At 40.2% G+C, this 21,735-nt stretch overlaps 1 protein-coding gene across 3 annotated transcripts in view; it reads left to right on the top strand.

Moving 5' to 3' along the window:
- fat2 (FAT atypical cadherin 2) overlaps positions 1-21,735 on the top strand; it is a 113,488-nt gene that overhangs the window by 26,502 nt on the left and 65,251 nt on the right. For all 3 annotated transcript variants that reach the window (XM_034883944.1, XM_034883946.1, XM_034883945.1), the window contains 7 exons: positions 1,132-1,190; positions 1,520-1,834; positions 3,023-3,233; positions 15,832-15,971; positions 16,602-16,664; positions 19,021-19,233; positions 20,619-20,829. In XM_034883944.1, coding sequence (XP_034739835.1) covers positions 1,132-1,190; positions 1,520-1,834; positions 3,023-3,233; positions 15,832-15,971; positions 16,602-16,664; positions 19,021-19,233; positions 20,619-20,829 — 1,212 coding nt within the window. The remainder of the gene's footprint in view (positions 1-1,131; positions 1,191-1,519; positions 1,835-3,022; positions 3,234-15,831; positions 15,972-16,601; positions 16,665-19,020; positions 19,234-20,618; positions 20,830-21,735) is intronic.

Raw genomic sequence — 21,735 nt, forward strand, 5'->3', positions numbered from 1 at the left:
ACCAGAGGACGCTCTACAACGTCCCTGTTAGTGATGGCGTTGCATAGTCTGTCCACCAGAGGACGCTCTACAATGTCCTTGTTGGCAACACTTGATTATTTTTTTTGTTAATGTGTTTTTGTTCAGAGAATTTTAAGTTTCATATCTTAAGTTTCATATTATTTTAGTGATAACTCATAAATAACTACAAATACATTTTATGTTTTTTCTTTTAAATGTATATATCGGTCGATATATCGGCATATCGGATTTTTAAATATTTGCATTGGTATTGGCCTTAAACATCCTTTATCTGTCGGTTTGTATGCTCCACACCACAGGGTCACAATGCAAAGAGCTAAACTTTACAATGCCTTTTTCATTCTGTGTTTGGTTCATTTGCTTATATTTTTTTAATGTTATTAATTTGTCCATAATTTGAGTATTACAGATAATTCCTGACCTTGAAAATCGTAGCGTGACAAAACAAAGTCGTGACTTTAAGGTTCTTTTTTCCAGCTTTTACCAGAGCTCTCAACCACGTCCCATCTCCATGACAACTGAGCAAACTCCACCAGCTAGGGGAGATCATAAGGTGCTGTTGAGAGCTCCGATAGCTAATTCAACTTAGAAATTAACTTTGATTACTTCATTTTGCTGATTTCTTTATTTTTATTGTCATTATCAATATGTGTCTATTGTTTTCTTTTTTTAATCTTAAATGAAGATTGGGATTGATCAGTGTTTGAGAGGCGAGACAAAAATATCTTTATTTTTCAAATCTGGATATAAAGTTTGAGTGCTTGGCCGAAGAATACGGGTGTGCTGCTATGAACAGACTCGTGACTTCCAGAAACACTCCCAGATATACGAGCAGCAACAACAGCAGAAACAACATCAATAAACCAAAAGTGTTTGCCCAGCGTGTTTGTGTTCTGAGACACACACACACACACACACACACACACACATAAACACACATAAAATAACACAAGCAGTAACTCTCCTGTGTGTTTGTGTAGGTGTAATTAGCACTCTCACTTCCCAGCAGTAACAATCACAAACACTCTGTGTGTGTGTGTGTGTGTGTGTGTGTGTGTGTGTGTGTGTGTGTGTGTGTGTGTGTGTGTGTGTGTCTGTGTGTGCGAGCAGGTGTGATCAGCACTCTATCAGCCTTGGATCGGGAGGATAAACCAGAGCACAGTATTGAGGTAAGACTCCTAAATAAAGAAAGCTTCTGAGTAATCCATGACAGTATAAAGTTTTACAGGTTTTTTAAGGTTTACTCATATGTGATTTACACACTGCTTTTTTCTGTTAAAACGAGTCACTTTTGGGCCCTCAAAGGTAAAAAGTAGCATTTTAAATGAAGACAATGGTCTATTGTTAAATAAGGTAAAGTAATGTAATAATCAATTAATCTACTGATTATTTTTGATAACTTTTTTAATATCAAGTGGGTTTCTTTATTGCATACGTTTTATCTAACTGTAAAACAAACGGTATTAATAAAGTAACGGTCTTTCTCCTTACTTCTCAGGTAATCGTTTCAGATAATGGATCTCCATCTCTGCGCTCCACCGCCACCGTTGTGATCCGAGTTCTAGACGCCAACGACAACCGACCGAAGTTCACCGACAAACTTTTCCACGTCAAGCTGGCTGAACAGCGGCAGGGTGCAGGTAAACGGGAAGTCTGCAGGATGGTTGCCCGTGACGACGACGAGGGCTCAAACGCCGAGGTGACCTACAAGCTCCAAGACAACAAGGACGACGAGCGCTTTGAGATTGACTCGGTGACGGGGGTGGTGACGGCGCACGGTGATTTCTGGCCCGGGAACTACAGCATTCTCACGGTAGGGACCCAGAAGCTCATTTAGAGTTGTCAGTTGTGTAGTCTATATTTCGGCATCGTTCCACGTCCGGCGGAATTGCCAGCGGCACCTAAACAATCCCGTCACTTTTTTAGACCTTTCGCTTCCTTTGTGTTGTCATTCTAAACTTTATATAAAGACTATGGTGACCTGGTCCTCAGATCTCTGCAGGGTAAATCCAGACAGCTAGCTGGAATATCTGTCCAATCGGAGTTTTCTGTTGCACGACTAAAATCACTGGTAAGGAAGGTCTGTCAGTGCTAGACTATCGGTTATGTAATCACGGAGCAAAAGCATGTCTACTGCCTTTCAGCGAGAGTTATGAGTTTGTTATACAACAGTATTTGGGTAAATACTTTCTCTAAGAGTTGGGCTTCATTTACGCGGCTCTGTAGGAGGCGTGGAGACTTTACCTTCTTGACCGAGTCCAACAGCTCTGCTAAAGATACTAAATTACCTCTGCTTAATACTCTGAAAGGCACTTCACTATCCTCTTCTCTGAAACCATTGAGCGGTCTCAGTGCTCGTCACCACTTTGCATTGTAGAAGCCAGAGAGGTTAATCAGCAGCAGGAAAGCTCTGAAACATGAACAACTCTTGTTTCCCCCCTTCCGTTGACATACAGAACAGTCATTAAGATGTTTTATCTTGATGTTGAACACCTTAGGCTGGAGTAATCCTAGGTTTTTGTTATCATTGACAAAGCCAACAAAGGACAAAACCAACAATGTGTCAGATAAATGTGTCTTTCTATACTTTAAAGCCGCATCGCTGGAATTGCCACTGTTCAACTTGCCCCGCCCTGTTTGTTGCACTCAGTCCGAGCTCATTGGTACTTAATGAAGATGCAAGTCTTCTTTTTTTCTTGATTTCCTTTTTAAAGGTGCTCTAAGCGATGCCATGCGTTTTGTAGGCTACTCTGCAGCATTTTTGGTCTCCTCACTATCCACTTACTTGGCATTGAATCTTATTGTGTTTTTGATTGAAAACAACTCCTAAATATATAGTTTCACTTTATTTTAAAGGCTCATCGATTTTCTTAAACCAGCTGCTCTCTGTTGTTTTTATCAAGCAAGCAGTAGGAATTCAGCGGCGGATTACTCCACATGTGATGCTTTGGGGTTCTCTGTGTTCTTTGTCAAAAATGTTAATTAATATTTTAATTTCCAGATTAAAGCCACAGACCAGGGCAGCCCGTCCCGCTCGTCTACGGCGAGACTCGACATTGAGTGGATCGCCCTCCCGCCACCCTCTGCCGAGCCTATCATCTTTGAGGAGCCCCATTTCACCTTTGCCGTCATGGAAACGGAGCCTGTCACTCACATGGTGGGCATCATCATGACGGAGACGCATCAGATGATGCGGTGGTTCGATATCATAGGTGAGAGGAAAAACACACACACACACACAGACACACTCACCCTGGTGCTTTACACTGTTTGGAAGCTCTTCACGGCGCAGGTGATCTATGGGAAGAAGAATAAACTTCATGCTAAAAAAACGAGCATCACAAAAAAAATGCTAATGATGTCTTAAAGAAGACAAAGGATGAAGAAAAAACTACTCGTTTTTATTCCCACAAGACGATCAATACTACAATAAAGGGCAGAAAACAAAAAGCGACTCAATCCGCGTTTAGGGGGTCACTGTGGAATGACTTCACATAGATCTGACTTTAAACTCCTGCAGCCGAGCCACAGAGCACAACATATCAGGGAATTATATCTGACATTCACCATTATGCCGCTTAAGCCCAAGTGCTGACCTGTAGAGTGCCGGCTCTCACCGGAGAACACAAACAGGTCACAGCCATCATCCATCCTTATGAGCCTCTATATGAACAGCAGACATGTTATTTTGTAAAGGTCAGCAAAGTCCTGCAGCAGTGAATGATAGTGGAGCAGAGCGCAAACTGTTAAATATCGTCAATCTGTGAATTTCAGTGTTTTCACCACTTATTTTGTGATGAAGTGCTGGGATTTATGATTTACCAACCCTACTTTTTCTTTCGGAATCAGCCTCTTAAGCTTTAGTTGTTTCCCCAGAATAGTTTTTTGCCAGCGTGCTACAATTCATGGGTTATAGATATGTGGAGGAGGTGGTAAAGACTGAAAGAGGCACAGCCATGTGTGGAGTGGGACCAAAACATGTACCGGGAAAGTGTGTAGACCACTGGCCCTGTTGGTACATGTTAGTTAGATGGCCCCAACATTTGGCCAATGATAATCATAACTGCCCTGGCAACCCAAAAGCTAAGGTTTTATTTCTAGATCTGTGTGTTGACCTATGATGTGTTAAACACTTAATTTCCTGCATTCAGTTGAATTTTTGTGCACCTATTTCTACCTTTTTCTATATCAATTTATGCTTGAAACAACTTTATGTGAATGGAAACATAGGGGACAATTAAAAATACAAAACATAAAGGATATATTGTAGCAAGGCTCTCAGGCTTTCTGTATTGCTTTCATGTATTTATTCTCCCATAGATCAACTTTTCGAATTATATCTGAGTCAGCATACATGGAGCCTAGGCCTCATTTACTCGTCCCTCTTCTTTTGCGTATTTTGTTCGGGAAGTAACCTCCTTAAATATGCACATGACAGTTATCCACCTCAATGATACATTCATTAATTTCAATGAATTAATAAACGCCTGGGGTCTCATTTATAAATGTGCCGTACGCACAAAACACGGCGGAAAATGTACGTATGCCACTTCTCATGCAAAGGCTGTGATTTATAAAAAAACTAAAAACTGGATGGGAGAATGCGCGGTCCTCCACGCAAACCCTGACCCACGGATACGCACAGTTTGGAGACAATGGGCATTGGGTTCTCTTGTATGTTTATCAGAGCTGTTAGGGACACTTAAAGGTCTGACATATGGAAATTATCCGACCTGTTTGTTTTGTTCCTGTACTGTCGCATGCCTGTGACTCCTTTTTTTGCTGGTTTCCATGCATGTTTTTCAGAGGATTTTAGTATTCTTTTTACCTGAAAACTCACTATTTGATCCTGAAGGACTGACAGCAACACACGATGCTTGGTGTGAATGTAGCCATTTTCTGGTCTATAGATAAATAATACAACCTTGCCACGACAAGTGTTCATGGCATGATGGATGAATAGAAAGGAAAAGGGGGGTGGAGGAGAGGCAATAAAAAAGGACTTGGTGTCAGCAGTATCAGCAGGACATTTTCTTTCTGGGAGGATAAATCAGCAGCGTTCCTCCTCTCATCACCTGCCAGATGACGATGGGAGGGCCGACTGGCCCTTCGTCCACACTTCCTCCTCTCCCTTCCCATCTTCTTCCTCTCCTTTCCCCTCCTATCTTGATTTTGTCAGCCCTGGAACATTCTGAGAGAAGGACAGTTACGGAGGGCTTTTATGGAGAAAACAAAGTGTTACAATAATTTAAGTTGAATTGAAAATCATCCTTGTGAGTCCGGACGCATCGGTGTCTCGTTCCCTTTGAGCCTCTCTGGAAATCACATCATGGTTTGCTAGGCCGTTTTCCTGCCAGGCGGGGCAGCATGTGCACAGAAAAAAAAACAAAACAAGGTCCCTCATGTTCAGTTTGCTGTGCCAAGCTCGATCTGTGCCAGAACCCAACAGACACTCTCTGCATCCCTGAGGGGACATTCAGTTGTCTCATAGCTGCCGACGCCGGATGTTTCGTCTTGTGACATTTACTTTATGTCACGAAGCAGAGCAGTCCTGGTCATCCTGAGAAGTCCGGCAGTAGTAGTATATAGTAGATAATTTATATGGTTTTCGGACTAATTAAAGTGCTCATATTATGCTCATTTTCACGTTCATAACTGTATTTTCAGGTTGTACCAGAGTAGGTTTATGTGGTTTAATTAAAAAAAAACACCACATTTTTGTTGGATTGCACATTGCTGCAGCTCCTCTTTTCACCCTGTGTGTTGAGCTCTCTGTTTTAGCTACAGAGTGAAATATCTCACTTCTTCTTTGTTCAGAGTCACACATGCATGAGGGTGTGCCATGCTAGCAGCTACGCGAGCATCATAACATGAGTTACAAAGTGACGCATGTTCGTCACAGAAGTAAAGGCTGGACTACAACAGAGCTGTTAGGAGCAGTTTGTGAAGTGTTTTCTGTTGAAGATGGTATGTCCCTTTGAGGGGGACTTTGGGTTTAAGATAAGATTAGATGATACTTTATTCATCTCACAGCGGGGAAATTCCCTTGTTACAGCAGCATTTTCTACGATAAAAGCAAAGCAAACAAAAAACAGACAATGAGCAGAGGGTAGACTGAATAAAGTGGCATCATATAAAGGTATTGTAAAGTGCGGTTTTGTAAACATGCACAAAAAAACAATAAAGGAAAGTGAAAAAGCCAAAAAGCATAAAATAAGCACTTCAAAGCATAAAAAAAAGTGTCTCTTTCCTAGAAATGGTCAGCAGAACCGTAGTCCCAAACATTTCATTTTACTTCACTTCATGCATCGCTTTGATTTATCCACATTTAATTTCCCCCTGATTACACCAATATCTTTCTTTTTGTCTGCAAAGTAACAATGAGCGATAGTTTAAAAGTTTGGATTGGCAGTTTTCTAAAAAGGCAGTAATTGTAAAATGCAGCCGTCTCCTGTCTGTGCTCGGCCCCTCTCTTCATACATTAACCTAGACTAGTATGAGTCATTCATTTCAATCATCCCCGTCTGAAGTGTGATCCTGATGCTGTTCGATAGCTTTGATTCTATAAAAATCACCACCCTGTTGTCTTTGTAAAGCACTTTGTGATGACATTCATTCCATTGCAACCATGATTTTGGAACCTCCCTGATTCAAGGAAACCTGCTGGGAAAAGAGAACTTAAGGACTCCGGGGAATGACTTCCCAGAGCTATGTCAGTAACAAGCAATTCTGGGACAAAGGGTGCACACAAATGGAAAGATAAAGGAGAGAGGAGCTAAGTGTGTCAAAGGAAGTCCCCCGGTTTTAGACTCTTTGATATCTCTGTCTAACCTACCTATAGGTTGCTTTGCCGTCTAGGCAGTTGTTGCCAAAGCTGGAATAGCAACTTTTTCTGCATGATTTTCCTCCATTGAATCAGGATTCCACCTTCAGAAGAAACGTGCACATGAATAGAAACAGCCTTTCTGTGAAATGACCTGCTGAAGTTTCCTGGTCACAGGCTACAATGTCTAAAGCCTAAAAAACGGAGCCAAGAGGAGGTGCAGACATCTGTTGTTTTCTCAGTCCACTTCAATTACAATATGCTAAACAGTTATTTGGGAAATTTTGCCCAATGATTCCAACAGAAAAACTGCCTTTCCCAGTAGTTACAGTAAAGTACAATATTTCCCACTGAAACATAGCAGAGTAGAAGTATAATGTCACTTGGATTAAAATAATGAAGTATAATATGTGTACTCTTGTGTAATAGTAGAGTAAATGTATTCGGTTCTGTTTGCAGTAGCTCGGACAGCTCTGGGAGCTGAAGTGTTTTTAGTGTTGGATAAATGTGTCGCGTTTTCCTCGCTGTGGAGTTTGCCAACATGACTCGGTAAATATCAGTGATGGCCTGTCAGCTGTCTGATCAACCTCCTCTCCCCTCTTCTCTTCGCATTTTCAATTATGAGAAACAAGAGATTTCCCTCACTGTTTTCATTTACATTTTTATGACTACATGATGAGACCAGAGACCTGCCACTGTTTTTGAATTTCATTTTATTCAGCTTCCCTCCAACACTCTTTGTTCCACAGTTGTGTATCACTGACCCTCATCTCATTGGCACATGAGGGAATGTTGTTGTGTCACAGGACTTCTCTCCCATGCAGATATGATCAGGCCTTCATTGCTCCACTGCTGCCTTACCAGCAGCAGAACCCAGATGCCTATCAAGCCTCTCTGGCCGTGAGATAACTCAGAGAGATGAAACCTCAAAATAACCCTAACGCCTCCTGTGAATCTGCACAAAAACAGCATGCTAAAACCAAAAAATCAAGAACATGATATCAAAGAGCAGGCGAGTCTATCTGGGCTGTGATCTGTGTGCTGGAGCAGGGCCCCATCTGGATGTGATGTGGTCGTGATGGGGGTCAGCACCTGCAGGTCTGAAGCCCTGGCTCTCTGCTGGAGGATGGGATTTGTACCCTGCAGGGGAGGGTTGAGCATCTGCTTTGAGTGGATGAGTTCAGGTGTCTTTGGGTCTAAATCCAGCAGGGTTTCCTGATGAGTGGGACACAGAATGACAAAAAAGAAATACCTTTTCATTAAAGGATGGGATTACTATAGGAATAGTTACAAGATCTTGGAGAACACAGCGTCAGGAAGAAGGGTTTAATGAGACCACGGGGAATATCTACATTTCATGTATTTTCTAACAATTGCTCCATTCACTTCGATGATGTGAGAGTAAATTGATAAGAAAGAGGCTTGAGAGGAAAGGAGGATTGGTTCAAGGCAGGTTCATACAGATAAATCTTCAGGAAGGAAAATAGTTGAGCAATTTATGATACAATTAAAACATATGGGAGCGGCTTTGTTCAGAGGTTTCAGAGAATGGAATGTAACAGATTTGCTTTCTTTTCTAGAGTTAAATGAAGTGGCTTAGCAAGTTAGCTTAGCTTTGCAGAAAGAGTGGAACCGAAAGAGGTTGCTTGGTTTTATCCACTTCTAAAGCTGATAAATTCCCATGTTATATGTTGTTTTGATCTGTACAAAAGCCCTCCCATTTATAAAGCTCATTTTTTCCCTTTCGAATGACAATCAATTAATTATCAACACTTTCTTATTGAGAGTTTTCCCCCAACCTATTAGGTTTCACCATTGGCGTGGCCGGGTAAGCTCAGTTGGTAGAGCAGGCGCACATATATAGAGGTTTGTGCCTCGAAGCAGAAGATCAAGGGTTCAAGTCTGACCTGTGATGGTTTCCTGCATGTCTTCCCCCCCCTCCCTGCCCCCTTTCATATCTAGCTGCCCTGTCCATTGTAGCCCAAAATGCCCAACGGTTGTAACTGTACTACACAGCTGGGCTGAAGAGACAGAGACTGTTGGAGGAAGGAATCAACCCATCCTCATTTCTGACCTTCAACCTCTTACCAAAGAATACAACAGCTGACCGAATCCGAGAAAATTAGGTTCTCTCTGCAGGCGTGTGGCTGCTCCTCTGCTGAGGCAGACGGGTACCTGGAGGAGACCCTGAGGCAGACACAGGACAAGCTGAGGAATTAGACCTTTGTAAATACTGGCGGAAGATGCAGCAGTAATAGACATCTGCTTCGTAGTCATTCCAATTTGCCCTGAAAGGATTGTCTTCTGTCTGCAAAGGTTTGAGCCTTCTGAGATTAAAAAAAAAGATATTCAAGATATTCTACTCCGAAGCGTATCATGTTCAGAATGCATTATTCTCAATGATTTCATGTACCTTACCCCCATGGTGGAAAAAGGATTGCGTATCTTTCAGTTAATTTCTTTGTGCAGTAGAATATAAAATCTGGATGGAAAAGTACAGCATAATTCCTCAAAAAAAAGCAGTAAAGCAAGACTTGTTGCCCCAAGTCTGATCAATATCATTATCCAAACCTTAAATAAGAACATATTGACATTTTGCTTACTCTGTGCCCTGTAGATTTTGGTATTTGTAGAGTATCGGTCCAACAGAGGAGCAGCTTCTCTAAGAGGCTCCGACAGCTTCGATGTTGCACGGGCCGCTACAGGAAATCATTCCTACCTCAGGCAATACAACTTTTTAACACTTCACCACTGGGTGCTAGATAGGACGCTGAGACACCACAATACTGCACTAAGTGCACCCTACCCAATAGGTTTATCTACATATTTCTCATACTATTTAAGCAGTTGCACTTTTTTTTATTCCCAACTTGCATATATTCAAACATTTGTTCTTGTATTTTATCCTGTTATTATTTCATGTATATTGTATGTATATTTTATCCTAGTATTTCATTATATTTATAATCAGTGTGACTGATTTTTCTGCTGTAACACTATAATCTCCCATTTTATTGGGATCAATAAATATCTGTCTATCTATCTTGATGGTGGGCTTAAGGAAAGGTCGGGGCTCACCTACACCATCCTCGGCTTTCTTTCTCCTCTATTTTCCCTCCAATCTCTATTGACTTTGCATGCAATTGGTCCACCTCCGAAACCATTTTGTCTGACCTAATAAACAGACAGATGGGCCAATAATTTGAGCTCGGTTTTGGTCTATTTAGCTGCTAAATGTTTCATTTTCTTCAGCCCTCTGCTGCTGAAAACAACAGAATGAAGAAGTGAAGAATTAAACCTACTTAATCTTTCTTGACCTCCCTCCCTTCTGCTCGACATGTAATATCCACTTATGTGATGTATTGAGCTACAAATGTTCAAGTACTCAGTGGAAAATCAAGGATGGCCTAGTCTATATATTGACGACATTTCATTTACGTCGTTGCTCCGGTGCCGCCGGAGGGTTCTTTTGGATGTTTTGACGGATGTCTCTAACCTTCTGCTGTCTTTGTGTTGACATTCTAAACTCCGGTCGATTCGAGAAGCACCTGAACCAACAAAAAAATTATAACTATATATTTTTTTTTTTGTAAAATTGTCATTTCAAACTCAACAGACATTTTAATTCGAGAGCTCGCCTCTACGCTTGCTTGCACATTTTCTAAAGCTAAACAAGTACCTACCCGAGGCTCTTTTGCAGCGGCACCGTTGCTGCGTCCAGCCGTTACAACATGATTAGGATTGATTGATATAAATACCAATGAACCAGAGCTCATTTTTTCTCCTAGCTAGGAATGTTGTTGCGGTTAAATGACTAATGTGCTCAAGGCCTCTCAGCTTGCATTGTTATCACTGTGGCCCTGACCCAGATAGACATCCAGAAGATGGATGGGAAGAATAGATAGATAGATACAAATGTCAGTGAAATTCCTGGAACACATTCCACTATGACATTTGATGTATACTTTTATGTGTCGGAGTATCATTAGTAAAATATATTTGTTTCATGGCTGGGTAACGGATTTTCCAACCATGACAGGATACTGTATAGTCTTGGAAATGATCCTCAATGTGAAAAATTGCTTTCACAGAACATCCCTCTCTCTTTCTGTGCTAAGATGAAAACCGTCAATGCTGATACTGTTGTTTTGTTCAATGACAATTTGCTAGTGTGTGTTTTTACAGGAAGCAGTCTTTCTACACCACTCATACATTGTGAACTTTATCAGGTCCATAGTATCCTGGATCCAGGAAATAACTGGCCTATAATAAAAATCTGCCTGCCGCTATGGGCCCTTTAACATAGGGTCTGAATACTCACGCCTCCTGTATTTTAAGGAAGAACATTTATTTATTAATGATAAATTATTTTTTTAAATTAAGGCAATAAGATCAATTTCCAAAAGATTAGTTTTTATTCCTTATTTTAGTCAACTTAAGCAGGGGTCAAGCTGACCTGTCAATCTGTCCCAAAATGTCCCAGTTAGAGTAAACGCCATAAACATTTTCTATGTAAATCTTTACAATCCTTCAATAAAAAAAACTAAGCATGCCTGCCATGTTGCATGATCCAAATTTCACAACTTTGAACTGAATTGAACAAACTTCAAAACTTGACATTTTCAGTGAGCAGCTGGCAAACTCAAAGGTCTTTTGTTGTTTTCTGTAGTGAAGGTATTTTGAGAACGGCAACACACAGAGAGGTTGGTTGTTGAGTGACATCCGCTGCGTTCTGTCTGAATGTAAGATGAACAGATAGATGGGTCACATAATCGGTATCATTGTTTTTAGACCCAGAGCAACAGTAGCACTGAGTTAAAGCGCCAACACTCCCTTTTGTTTTAGCTCAGTTTTGGTCTTTTGAGCTAGATGTTTCCGTTTCTTCAGCTCTCTGCTGCTGCAGGAATCAATAGAATGAATGAAGAAGAATTAAACCTACTCCACCTTGACCTCCCTCTGTTTCTGCTCGGAATGCATTGTCTTTTTATGTGAAATATTAAGCTACATTTGCATACGGAGTGGAAAGTCAAGGAGGGCCTGTTAAATGACTGATCAGGTGCTGTGGCCCTAAGGCTGGGCAATAAGGAGAAAATCAGATATCACTGTATTCTTTACCAAATACCTCAATGTAGATATTGTGGTGATATTATGGTGTTGACAACTGCTGTTTTGACAAAATATCTTCACACTTAGATTTAAGTTAAATAATCTTCAGTAATGTAAGTATAATGACTAAGTGGAGAAAAGGCAATTGATAGAAGAGCTACAACAGTCTGGTAAGTTCAGAAAACCACACCACTTTACTGTAATGCAGCCTTTAAAACCAGGAAAAGACAACACTTATGTCATATCACGATATTACAATGTCCCAAATCAAAGACCATATCAATATAATATCGATATATTGTCCAGTTCTGCCCCAACCCTGACCCAGATAAACATCCACAACATGGATGAGAAGAATACATAGATAAAAATGTCAGTGGAATTCCTGCTTTTCACTCTGAAGTACACTTTTTTTTTCTCCCATTACCATTAGTAAAATATTTTTTAGCATGTCTGGCCCCGGGGAAATGGAACTTCCAAACATGGCAGGATGCTGTATGTTCCTTGAAATGGTCATTAATGTGAAAAATTGCCAGAACACCCTCTTTTCTCTGGGCTGAGACAACAGCCGGCGATTCTGCAGCTTGTGTAGACCGTTATATTCCATGAAAGGCTTCCCGGGTGCTGGTGCGTGTCTTACAGGAAGTCAATCCAGGGAATTGGAAAATTGAAACCAGTTAAACAGACCTGTCAATGTGCCTACTTAGTCTGCAGTGTTGTGACTCAGTCCTTAGGGTGTCACTGATAAAAATAAACCGCTGGATGACCCAATTATCTATCAATCAAGAACAAAGAGAGAGTGCGGAGTGTGTATAATGTAAGGCAAAGGACGAGAAAAAAGGTAGAAAACAAGAACTTATCGATTTAACCAATTTCTTGTGCCTGTGTGCGGCGTGTGTGCTTGTGTGTGTGCTTGTGTGTGTGTGTGCGTGTGTAGTCGTTTGCAAGGTGGACATTTTAATAAACACCATCTGGCCAAGCAGGCGTGAGGTTTACCTCTCTCACGTACATACACACAACCTGCTGAGAGAGAGAAAAGAAAATGTCATCAAGCAAGAACAATCAGGGGGTTGCAGGATAAAGAGCGTGAGGAGACAGAGAGAAGGAAAGGAAGAGAGGATAAAGGGCAGAGTGAGTCAGTGTTTCTTTTAGATTTAAAAAAACTGCATTTTTTTTAAATTAAGAAGACGTTGAAGAGAGAAGAAAGACAATCATGCATTCAGTCTGTACTTGATGAAAAAGTATAAAGAACAGAACAGGACTGTGAGTACTCTGATGCATACAGAAAGACTAAAATTTAATTTGCCAATACAAGGACAAAGAAGCTTTAAAAAGCCAGATGTCCGTTTTTCAATTCAAGATTTAAAGGAATATGCATCATTTAATTGTGAACAAACAGTTTGGTGTTTCACACGCAATGCTTTTTATATGTATCTTTGACGCTTTAGTGCGTAACTTTTTGATATTAACGAACGTGCGCTACATTGGGCCATTACCAAATGAGTTGCTACAAAGCTAATTAAGATAGCTCCACACAACTCTCTCAGTATGTTCAGAAGATTGTGTTGCCTGGCGAAGATAATTACCTCTTCTGAAGAGTCCATCATGTTTTATTAATCCTCCGTGTCCTCCTTGGCTACTAGCAACTGTGTCAGGGAGGATTGGGAGGGATGTGCACGATAATGGAAGGCTTTTATCATGTGGAAGCACGAACAGTTTTGTTGTCATTACTTAGAATTCCTAATGGGGGGGCGACAGAAACTACGCACTATGGTTTTAATAGCTGACAAACATAATGATCAAATGTCCTAGTAGAGTCCCGCCGATTTATCAGATAGCTGACAGATAAGTAACAAAGTGCAGAAATGTGAACGATAAGTTTGAGGTGAGTTAGAGACAGCGTCTCCATTACAAAGTTCTGTCCATCAGAGAAAATTTAATAAAAAAACAGATTTAAGGGATCCTTATCTGCAATGTTCATGTTATTGCAGAATTATGTTAAAACCCCAGTATCTCAAACATCTAGTGTCAATAACTGTTTCCAATCCAGAAAGTACAGTGATGCATTGACTTGAAGTCTTGTTCTCTTTTATTGCCGCTCTGCTGCCCTTTTTATGGCCCATTACTGCAATGACAATGCGTCACTGCCCTGTGAAGGTGGCAGAAATATGTGTTACATTCTCCCGGAAGAAACAACACGAGGACTACCTCATCCGAATATTGCTTTTCAGCACCACTAGTCTTCACAAACTCTACTTGTCATCTTAAAGTCTGGATAACACACATTGTGCTTGAGCGACTCATTCATTCATCTCTGCACCATCTAACTCTACTGTTCTGACAGCAGGACAGGGAGGAGGAACACTCAAGGTTAAACATGAATGCAGATTGCTCTTTTAAAGTCAGGCAGACACTCAGACAGGTGATCAGGCAGACGTGTTGTTGTTGCTGCTGCTGCTGCTGGGTGTCTCAGTTGGTTTCTCAGCTCTGTCTGTAAATCAGAGGCCATTGAAATGTCCTGCTCTGATAGATGAATTCATATGAAGGAATGAAAAATCTATTCATCTCTGGTTTTCTCTCTATTTAAGTTTAGTTTTTTCATACCATTCTAAACGGATGAATTTATCAGAAACACCACAGCAAAACATTTTTACAAAACTCACAATGTCAAAAGTCAGTTAAGACGATCAAGTTTGATAATGATATTTTCATTATCAAGAATAGACAAAGACCACTGAAGTTATATCAAAGTTCATTTTACTACACAACGAAACTGTTTCCACACTACAGAATAGTACAGAAAATGCCAAACTGGAAGCTCTGAAGTCATAAATAAATCATAAATATTTTATTTATCCCCAAAGGGAAATTTGGTGAGCTGCTACAGCTGCTTATTTACACAAAGTGGATGTTAATCTCCTCTGCCTGCTCTGCACAAAGACAGACGGTGGCTCCATGATTATCTTATTCAGAGTGATCAGTGTAATATGCTATTCTTATGCAAACAGTTTGAATAATAATCAGAGAAAAGGTATGTATTGTAATTTTTCTAATATGAGGCTGACTTGTATTGCTTGAAAATTTGCCCTGCACGTTGGTTCATAGTTTACACATGCTACAGGACAGTACGTATTTGGATATAAGGCGGGTTGGGGCTGGGTTATACAGGTATGGCCTAAATCTTTAGTCCCAATATCAGTCATTTCATATTGTGGTGATTTAGCGAGAACATACTGTATTTATCATGGTTTAGCATGTGTGATCATTTAATAAATAAATAAATAGTATCCAGTATTTGAAATAACTACATGGTAAAGCCTTTTTAGTGTACTCCTGTGTGTATATATATACTTGACAAATGAAAAGTACAGAGTTTTTTTTTTTTCCCTCCAGCAGAATTGTTGTGCTCAATAAACATAAGAAGCCAGGATCAGAATGTAGCGCGCCGCCCGAATGAAGTCAGTATGCCTTCAAGCAGTTTGGTCACAGGTTTTTCATCTTAGTGATAGAAACAATATAGAAAAAATATATACGATAGATATTTTTATATTGTTTTGAAGACACACACATACACAAACGCACATGGCCCAAGAGTTAAATTGAGTACAGTAGTCAAAGTTTCTTCAGAATGGGACCAATGCTAACAGGGTTTGGGCCTTTCAAAGTCACAAAGTGGATCATTTATTACAGCACCCCCTCAGAAAAATCACTGCTATTCTGGAGGACGATGCCTAGATGCATCACTCCTACCTACATACCTGCATTGTCTGACATACCATCTAAGATATAACATCTGACAGCTGGACACCCTCATACTGTAGCATGATAACACCTGATGGAATTAATCTCTCTCTCTCTCTCTCTCTCTCTCTCTCCCGCAGCTGGTGATGAAGAAAAGGACTTTGACATCCAGAGTAATACAGGAACCATCTCCATCGCCCGCCGCCTCGATGCGGCTCGACGCTCCAACTACAACATGACGGTTCGGGTCACCGATGGCCACCACAGCTCCACCACACAGGTTAGAGACATAAAACAGAAACACACAGGATTTGTGATCAACCCTTCACAAAACAGTGAGCCTTGGCAGGAGGTTAACTGGGACCTCTCCAGTTACCAGTCCACCACCATGCTTAGGTCCGTATGTGGACTTGAACCAGCAACCCTCCGGTTCCCAACCTTAACTCCCTTGGGACTGAGCTACTGCCACCCCCGAATGAGAATACTTTAGTATTTGTTTTATTTATTTTCCTGTTGCTAGACAGAAGGGTTCAGGGAATCCTGATGTTTTGATGGACCGTGATATTTAACTTGTTGTGTTCCCACCAAACTCATTGGCAACAATAATTCTTCCCTAAGTTTCAGTATATTCAGGTAGTCACACATCACTGACAGCTACAAGGCACTAGCCAGCTCAGCTCACTTTTTGCAGAACTTCTGGGCAGTTTTTTTGGAAGTAAAGCAACAGAAAAATATCATTAAAAACACCACACTGTATTTGTTTAATGATAAAAGGAACCAAACCACAGTCCTCTGAACAAGCAGCGTAATGTAAGATGAAGCACCTATGACGGCCGCTTTCCATATTGAATGCTGTTCATGCTGAGCATCCATTATCTCGAACCCTGTGTTTTTCACCTCCAAACTGCAGGCCTACATCCGCGTGCTGGACATGAACGAGCATCGTCCCGTCTTCCTGAAGACGCTGTACGAGGTGAGAAATGAGAACGATCATGCCCTAAAGGGAATTCTTTACAGATACTTATGGGATTGTCAGAGATGCAACCAGTTGTGAAAGTACTGGACAAGAACAAAAAGTCCTAAGGTTGTTTTTTTGTATTATTTGTTTGACAAAAAAACTATTCTAACTTGGATAGTTTTGTTGTAAAAAAATAATAAAATACTGGTATGTTCTTTGATAGAGAGTTTGTTAACTTACAAACTCTCCATCAAAGAACATAGCTGTATTTCTCAAACTTGGCCCCCATTGGAAGCTGAAAAGAGAGAGACAAACGTGTCTCTGGCTAACAGTAAATCTAACAGCAACATGAGATTTGTCATATTTTGGATTTGGACTGCCATTTCAGATTAAATTGTTTTTATTTCATCCTTTGCTTCACTTCTATTTAGGGTATGATCACGCTCTAACTTTTGGTACTACAGTTCCCAGAATTAAGGGGCTTTGGGGGATGTAAACAGAAAATATAATGTTGCCATGGAGTCTGAGCTACACTTTGAGCCCCATTTTTCTTTTGCCTAAAACTGTTTACTCTTAGCAAAGAGGCATAAAACAGTATGCTGAATTAGCTATTATCAGTTCCTGTTGGCAATGTGCCCATAGACGTACAAACATTACTGGATTACTTTGATACTTATTGTCGGGCAATTTCTGCAGTTATAGAAAGGTTGTTTATTTGCAACGGCCATCACAGATAATGATATCCCAGAGTGTAAGTTGCTCTGCATCTAAATGGACTATTTATATTTATATAGCGCTTTGCTAGTCTCAATGACTACTCAAAGTGCTACTTACATAGTACAGGAACCATTCACCATTCACACACATTCACACACTATGGCCGAGGCTGCTGTACAAGGTGCCACCTGCTCATCAGATAACACTCACACACAGCATCAGGAGCAAATCGAGGTTCAGCGTCTTGCACTTTGACATCTAAAAGTACCTGTATCATGTCTGTTTGTTCAGAAGGGACAGAGTTATGACTCTAACAAGGAGTGGGTTTTGTTATTGTGACAGTTGGGCGCTAAAGTGCTCTAAAGTACCTTTTATTGAACGACAACATCAGCAGAAAACGGCACTCCAAAATGCAAATTTTCTAGTGGTTCCCTCCATATTCAATTCAATGTTCATTATGTTCAACGAACAACACTCAACAAGTGGCCCGTTGCCATCAGCAGAACACCCATCCCAGCAGAATTGAGTACACTTAAATACATGTTCATCTATTGCAAGTTACATCGTCTTCGCAATACTCAAAAGCATTATAGCATATCGCATAGTTTCCTCATGTCATGGTGCCCTAGTACAGGTAGAAAATAAACAGATCAGGAAGATACTGTAGGTATTCCAGATAAGAGAGGACAGACTGGAGAGACAGAGACAGACAGACAGACAGACAGAGAATGTGTGCTTACATAAGTACGCTTGGACGTTCGAATGATGGTCTGCAAGATGTGTGACACTGTATTTTAAAGATGAACCATAAACAATTAATTAAATTGCATCTGTGGAATGGTCGGTAAGACAACAACAGTTTACAGCCGGTAGGTAATTAAGGTCACAGTTATAAGAAATTAGGAAACTAAAGAGACCTTTCTACTGACTCATTTGCATAAAGTAGGATGGATTCAACTTCATGCAAATGAGGAGGGGGCATTGTACCGTTCCGTCTCCCAAGAGTTGCAGCAACGCTACCAGAATGCATTGGCCAGCTGCGTACATAGACAATTAATAGGAAGCATGGAACTGATGCTGCCTTTGGACACAAACCCCAAAATCTGACGGTAAAATGACCATTTGATAGTTACAAAATATGTGTTTTAATTTACCCAAGTTATATACAGTATATTAGTTACATATCAAGCTACATGCAATAAATCTAACTCTTATCAATAACGTGTTACTGCTATTTTAGTATTTCACATTAGGGCTTGGTAGGCCATGCTTTGTTGATTTCTGTTCAGGTTTTTGTGAGTATTTGTTTTAACCAAGAAGCTAGGTAGACATAACACCTACAATTTAAATGTAGACGCATGCTGAGAATTATTATAAACATGCATTATTTGCTTTAATAATCCGGACATCCAACAGACACTTAAAGATTGGTGTTGTTTTCTTAGTCATAGTAATCCACGCTCCCTCTGGTCCTGTCCCAGAAATCGTTGCTCTAACCGACTTACTTGTCCTCAAAATGTTTTCTGTTGTTTAGTCAGACGGCCTTTTGTGAATAAAAAGTGTGTTCAAATTGTTTCCCGTGTTTGTGTGTTTTCTTTGTCATTACCACGTGAACGACTTCCCCCATTTCCTCCTGTGTTACCATGTGTTTAAGGTGAGGGTTCCTGAGGACACGTCCCCCTGGAAGGACATCCTGCAGATCAGCGCGCAGGACGCCGACGCCAACAGCAAACTGGTGTACTCCATCCACAGCAGCCCCCATCCGGACAGCACCAAGTTCTTCCACCTGGACCCAAAGAGCGGAGTCCTGGTGATGACGGAGGAGCTCGACTACGAGATGATCTCTGTTCATACGCTCATCGTCATGGTAATGACAACCTTATTTCAGTAAAGTACATTGGAGATATCTTCATATATGAAACATGACATAGTGTAGAACAGTTCTAGACAGGATATGACAGACTAGACACCAATACATCTCAATGTTCAATAATAAAATGTGTATACAACAATTGTTTGAACTAACAATATATGGTCATAATAAGCTTGATCTGTATTGCACCATTCTACAAATAGCTTTATGTATACATTTATTTATAATTAATAATTTTTTTCTCATTTTAATTTCAAGTTTTTTTTGTTCTATTTAAGCTCTAATCATACTCTGGTCAATGTTTGTTGTGCTCTTTAAATACATAGACTGAACATATATAGAAATCAATGGATTAAATCACTAAAATAAAGAGCAGACAGTTCAAACTATTGTTAGCAAGCATTTTCACCTATTTCATTTTGTATTTTAATTGTCTATGTAGGGTAAGAAGTGGGAGAATGTTTACAGCCTACAAAGAAACGCTACATCCTTCAATTTAACAGAAACATTTAAAAAATGTCAAATTTACATTTTTACAATCATCATTGACAGTGGCACAGATGGTTTTAAATGTGCAAATAAGTTCAACTCTACTTTAAAAGACAGTGCAGTATATTTAAACAAGAATTGACTATTTCAAATGTGCATTGGAGATTAAAACATGAAAGCATCGTCCCGTCTTCCTGAAGACGCTGTACAAGGTGCAAAATGAGAAGGATTATGCAATCATGGCCAAAAAGGATTCTTTACAGATACTTATGGGATTGTCAGAGATGCAGCCAGTTGTGAAAGTACTGGCCAAGAACAAAAAGTCCTAAGGTTGTTTATTATTATTATTATTTTACTATTTTTCTTTTTTTACAACCAAACTATCAAAGTAGGATAGTTTTGTAAAAAAAAAAAACTGTTAACTGTTGTTAACTTACAAACTCTCCATCAAAGAACATAGCTGTATTTCTCAAACTTGGCCCCCATTGGAAGCTGAAAAGAGAGAGACAAACGTGTCTCTGGCTAACAGTAAATCTAACAGCAACATGAGATTTGCCATATTTTGGATTTGGACTGCCATTTCAGATTAAATTGTTTTTACTTCATTCTTTTACTTCTATTTGGGGTATGATCATGCTCTAACTTTTTGTACTACAGTTCCCAGAATTAAGGGGCTTTGGGGGATGTAAACAGAATTAACTATTTCAAATGTGTATTGGAGATTAAAACATGGCACACAAACACATAAAAGGCCATACAAAATGCATGTATCAAAAAGCAAAACTGGTGCAATATTCATAATTTTGTTATCATGTTTCTCCCAGAAGTCATCACTGTAACAGCTCCGATATTCTCCACAGACACTTACACATTTCTTTGATCCACCTCAGGTGCGTGACCAGGAGATCCCAGTGAAGAGGAACTTTGTGAAGGTGATGGTTCATGTGGAGGACTGTAACGACCACTCGCCAACTTTCCTCAGCCCCCGCTACGAGGCCAGCATCTCCAACCTGGCCCCTACAGGCTCGGAGGTGGTCCGGGTCAAGGCTCTGGACAGGGACATGGGCAGCAATGCCGACATCAGCTACTCTCTGAACTCTGGTGATCAGAAAAAAACTTTCTTTGAACTGTTATTTATGTGTGCTGCTTTTTAGCTTTTCTCTACTTTACATTTATTCAGTTACACATATTTACACCTCGGAGCCGCCACCATTTTCTAATGTAGACCGCCGGGAGCTACCCTTTATGGCCACAGCCTTCAAATGTCTCAAAGTCTTAGCTTCACTGAAGCAGAGGGGTTCAAGTGCACAATGATGATGTTTGGGGAAAGAAAGTGTTTCTCAACTGCCTTTCCAGCCATGATTTTCTGTTTGGGAAGAGAATTTAAACCTCCTGATCTCAGGCCTTCTTTTGTCCTTCATCCTTTAATGACCCCTGTGTTTACTTCTCACATCACACATTACGCTGAAACCTCTTCACCTTCTGAGTGATTTCTGGAAAAGCTATACCCGACAATTTGCATTCTCTTGCAAAAGTGTATAACTAATCCAAGGGATTTTGCTGATCATGTATGATCAAAGCTGTTGGCAATGACCCCAACTGCTGCAGTGGAACACATTGGGAATGCACAGTGTATTTCACACAGCAAAAAACATCCTCTTTAACAACTAACACTGCCCCTGATTCAACCTTCAATGCTATTTTCCCCTTATAACTGAAGAAAAACAAAAGTAAATAGTGCATGATGAATGTAACCTATTGCAGAGCAGTTTTTCTTGTTTTAATAAAATAAGTACTTTAAAACCAGTGAGAATATTGCTAAGGCCAGTAGAATCAAGAATATTGCACTTTAAAATAAAAAATCTTTTATAGTGGAGTTGAGTGAACTAATCGGAAACTATTGTCAGATTAATCAGATTTAAATGGGTTTAAGGAAATACTTTTCCCTTTCTGGCTGTTTAATCTGTACAAAAACTGAAGTGTAAAAACAACAATTAATAATTTCAC

The sequence above is a fragment of the Etheostoma cragini genome, chromosome 10, assembly GCF_013103735.1.
Source record: "Etheostoma cragini isolate CJK2018 chromosome 10, CSU_Ecrag_1.0, whole genome shotgun sequence".
In the NCBI taxonomy this organism is placed as follows: Eukaryota; Metazoa; Chordata; class Actinopteri; order Perciformes; family Percidae; genus Etheostoma; species Etheostoma cragini.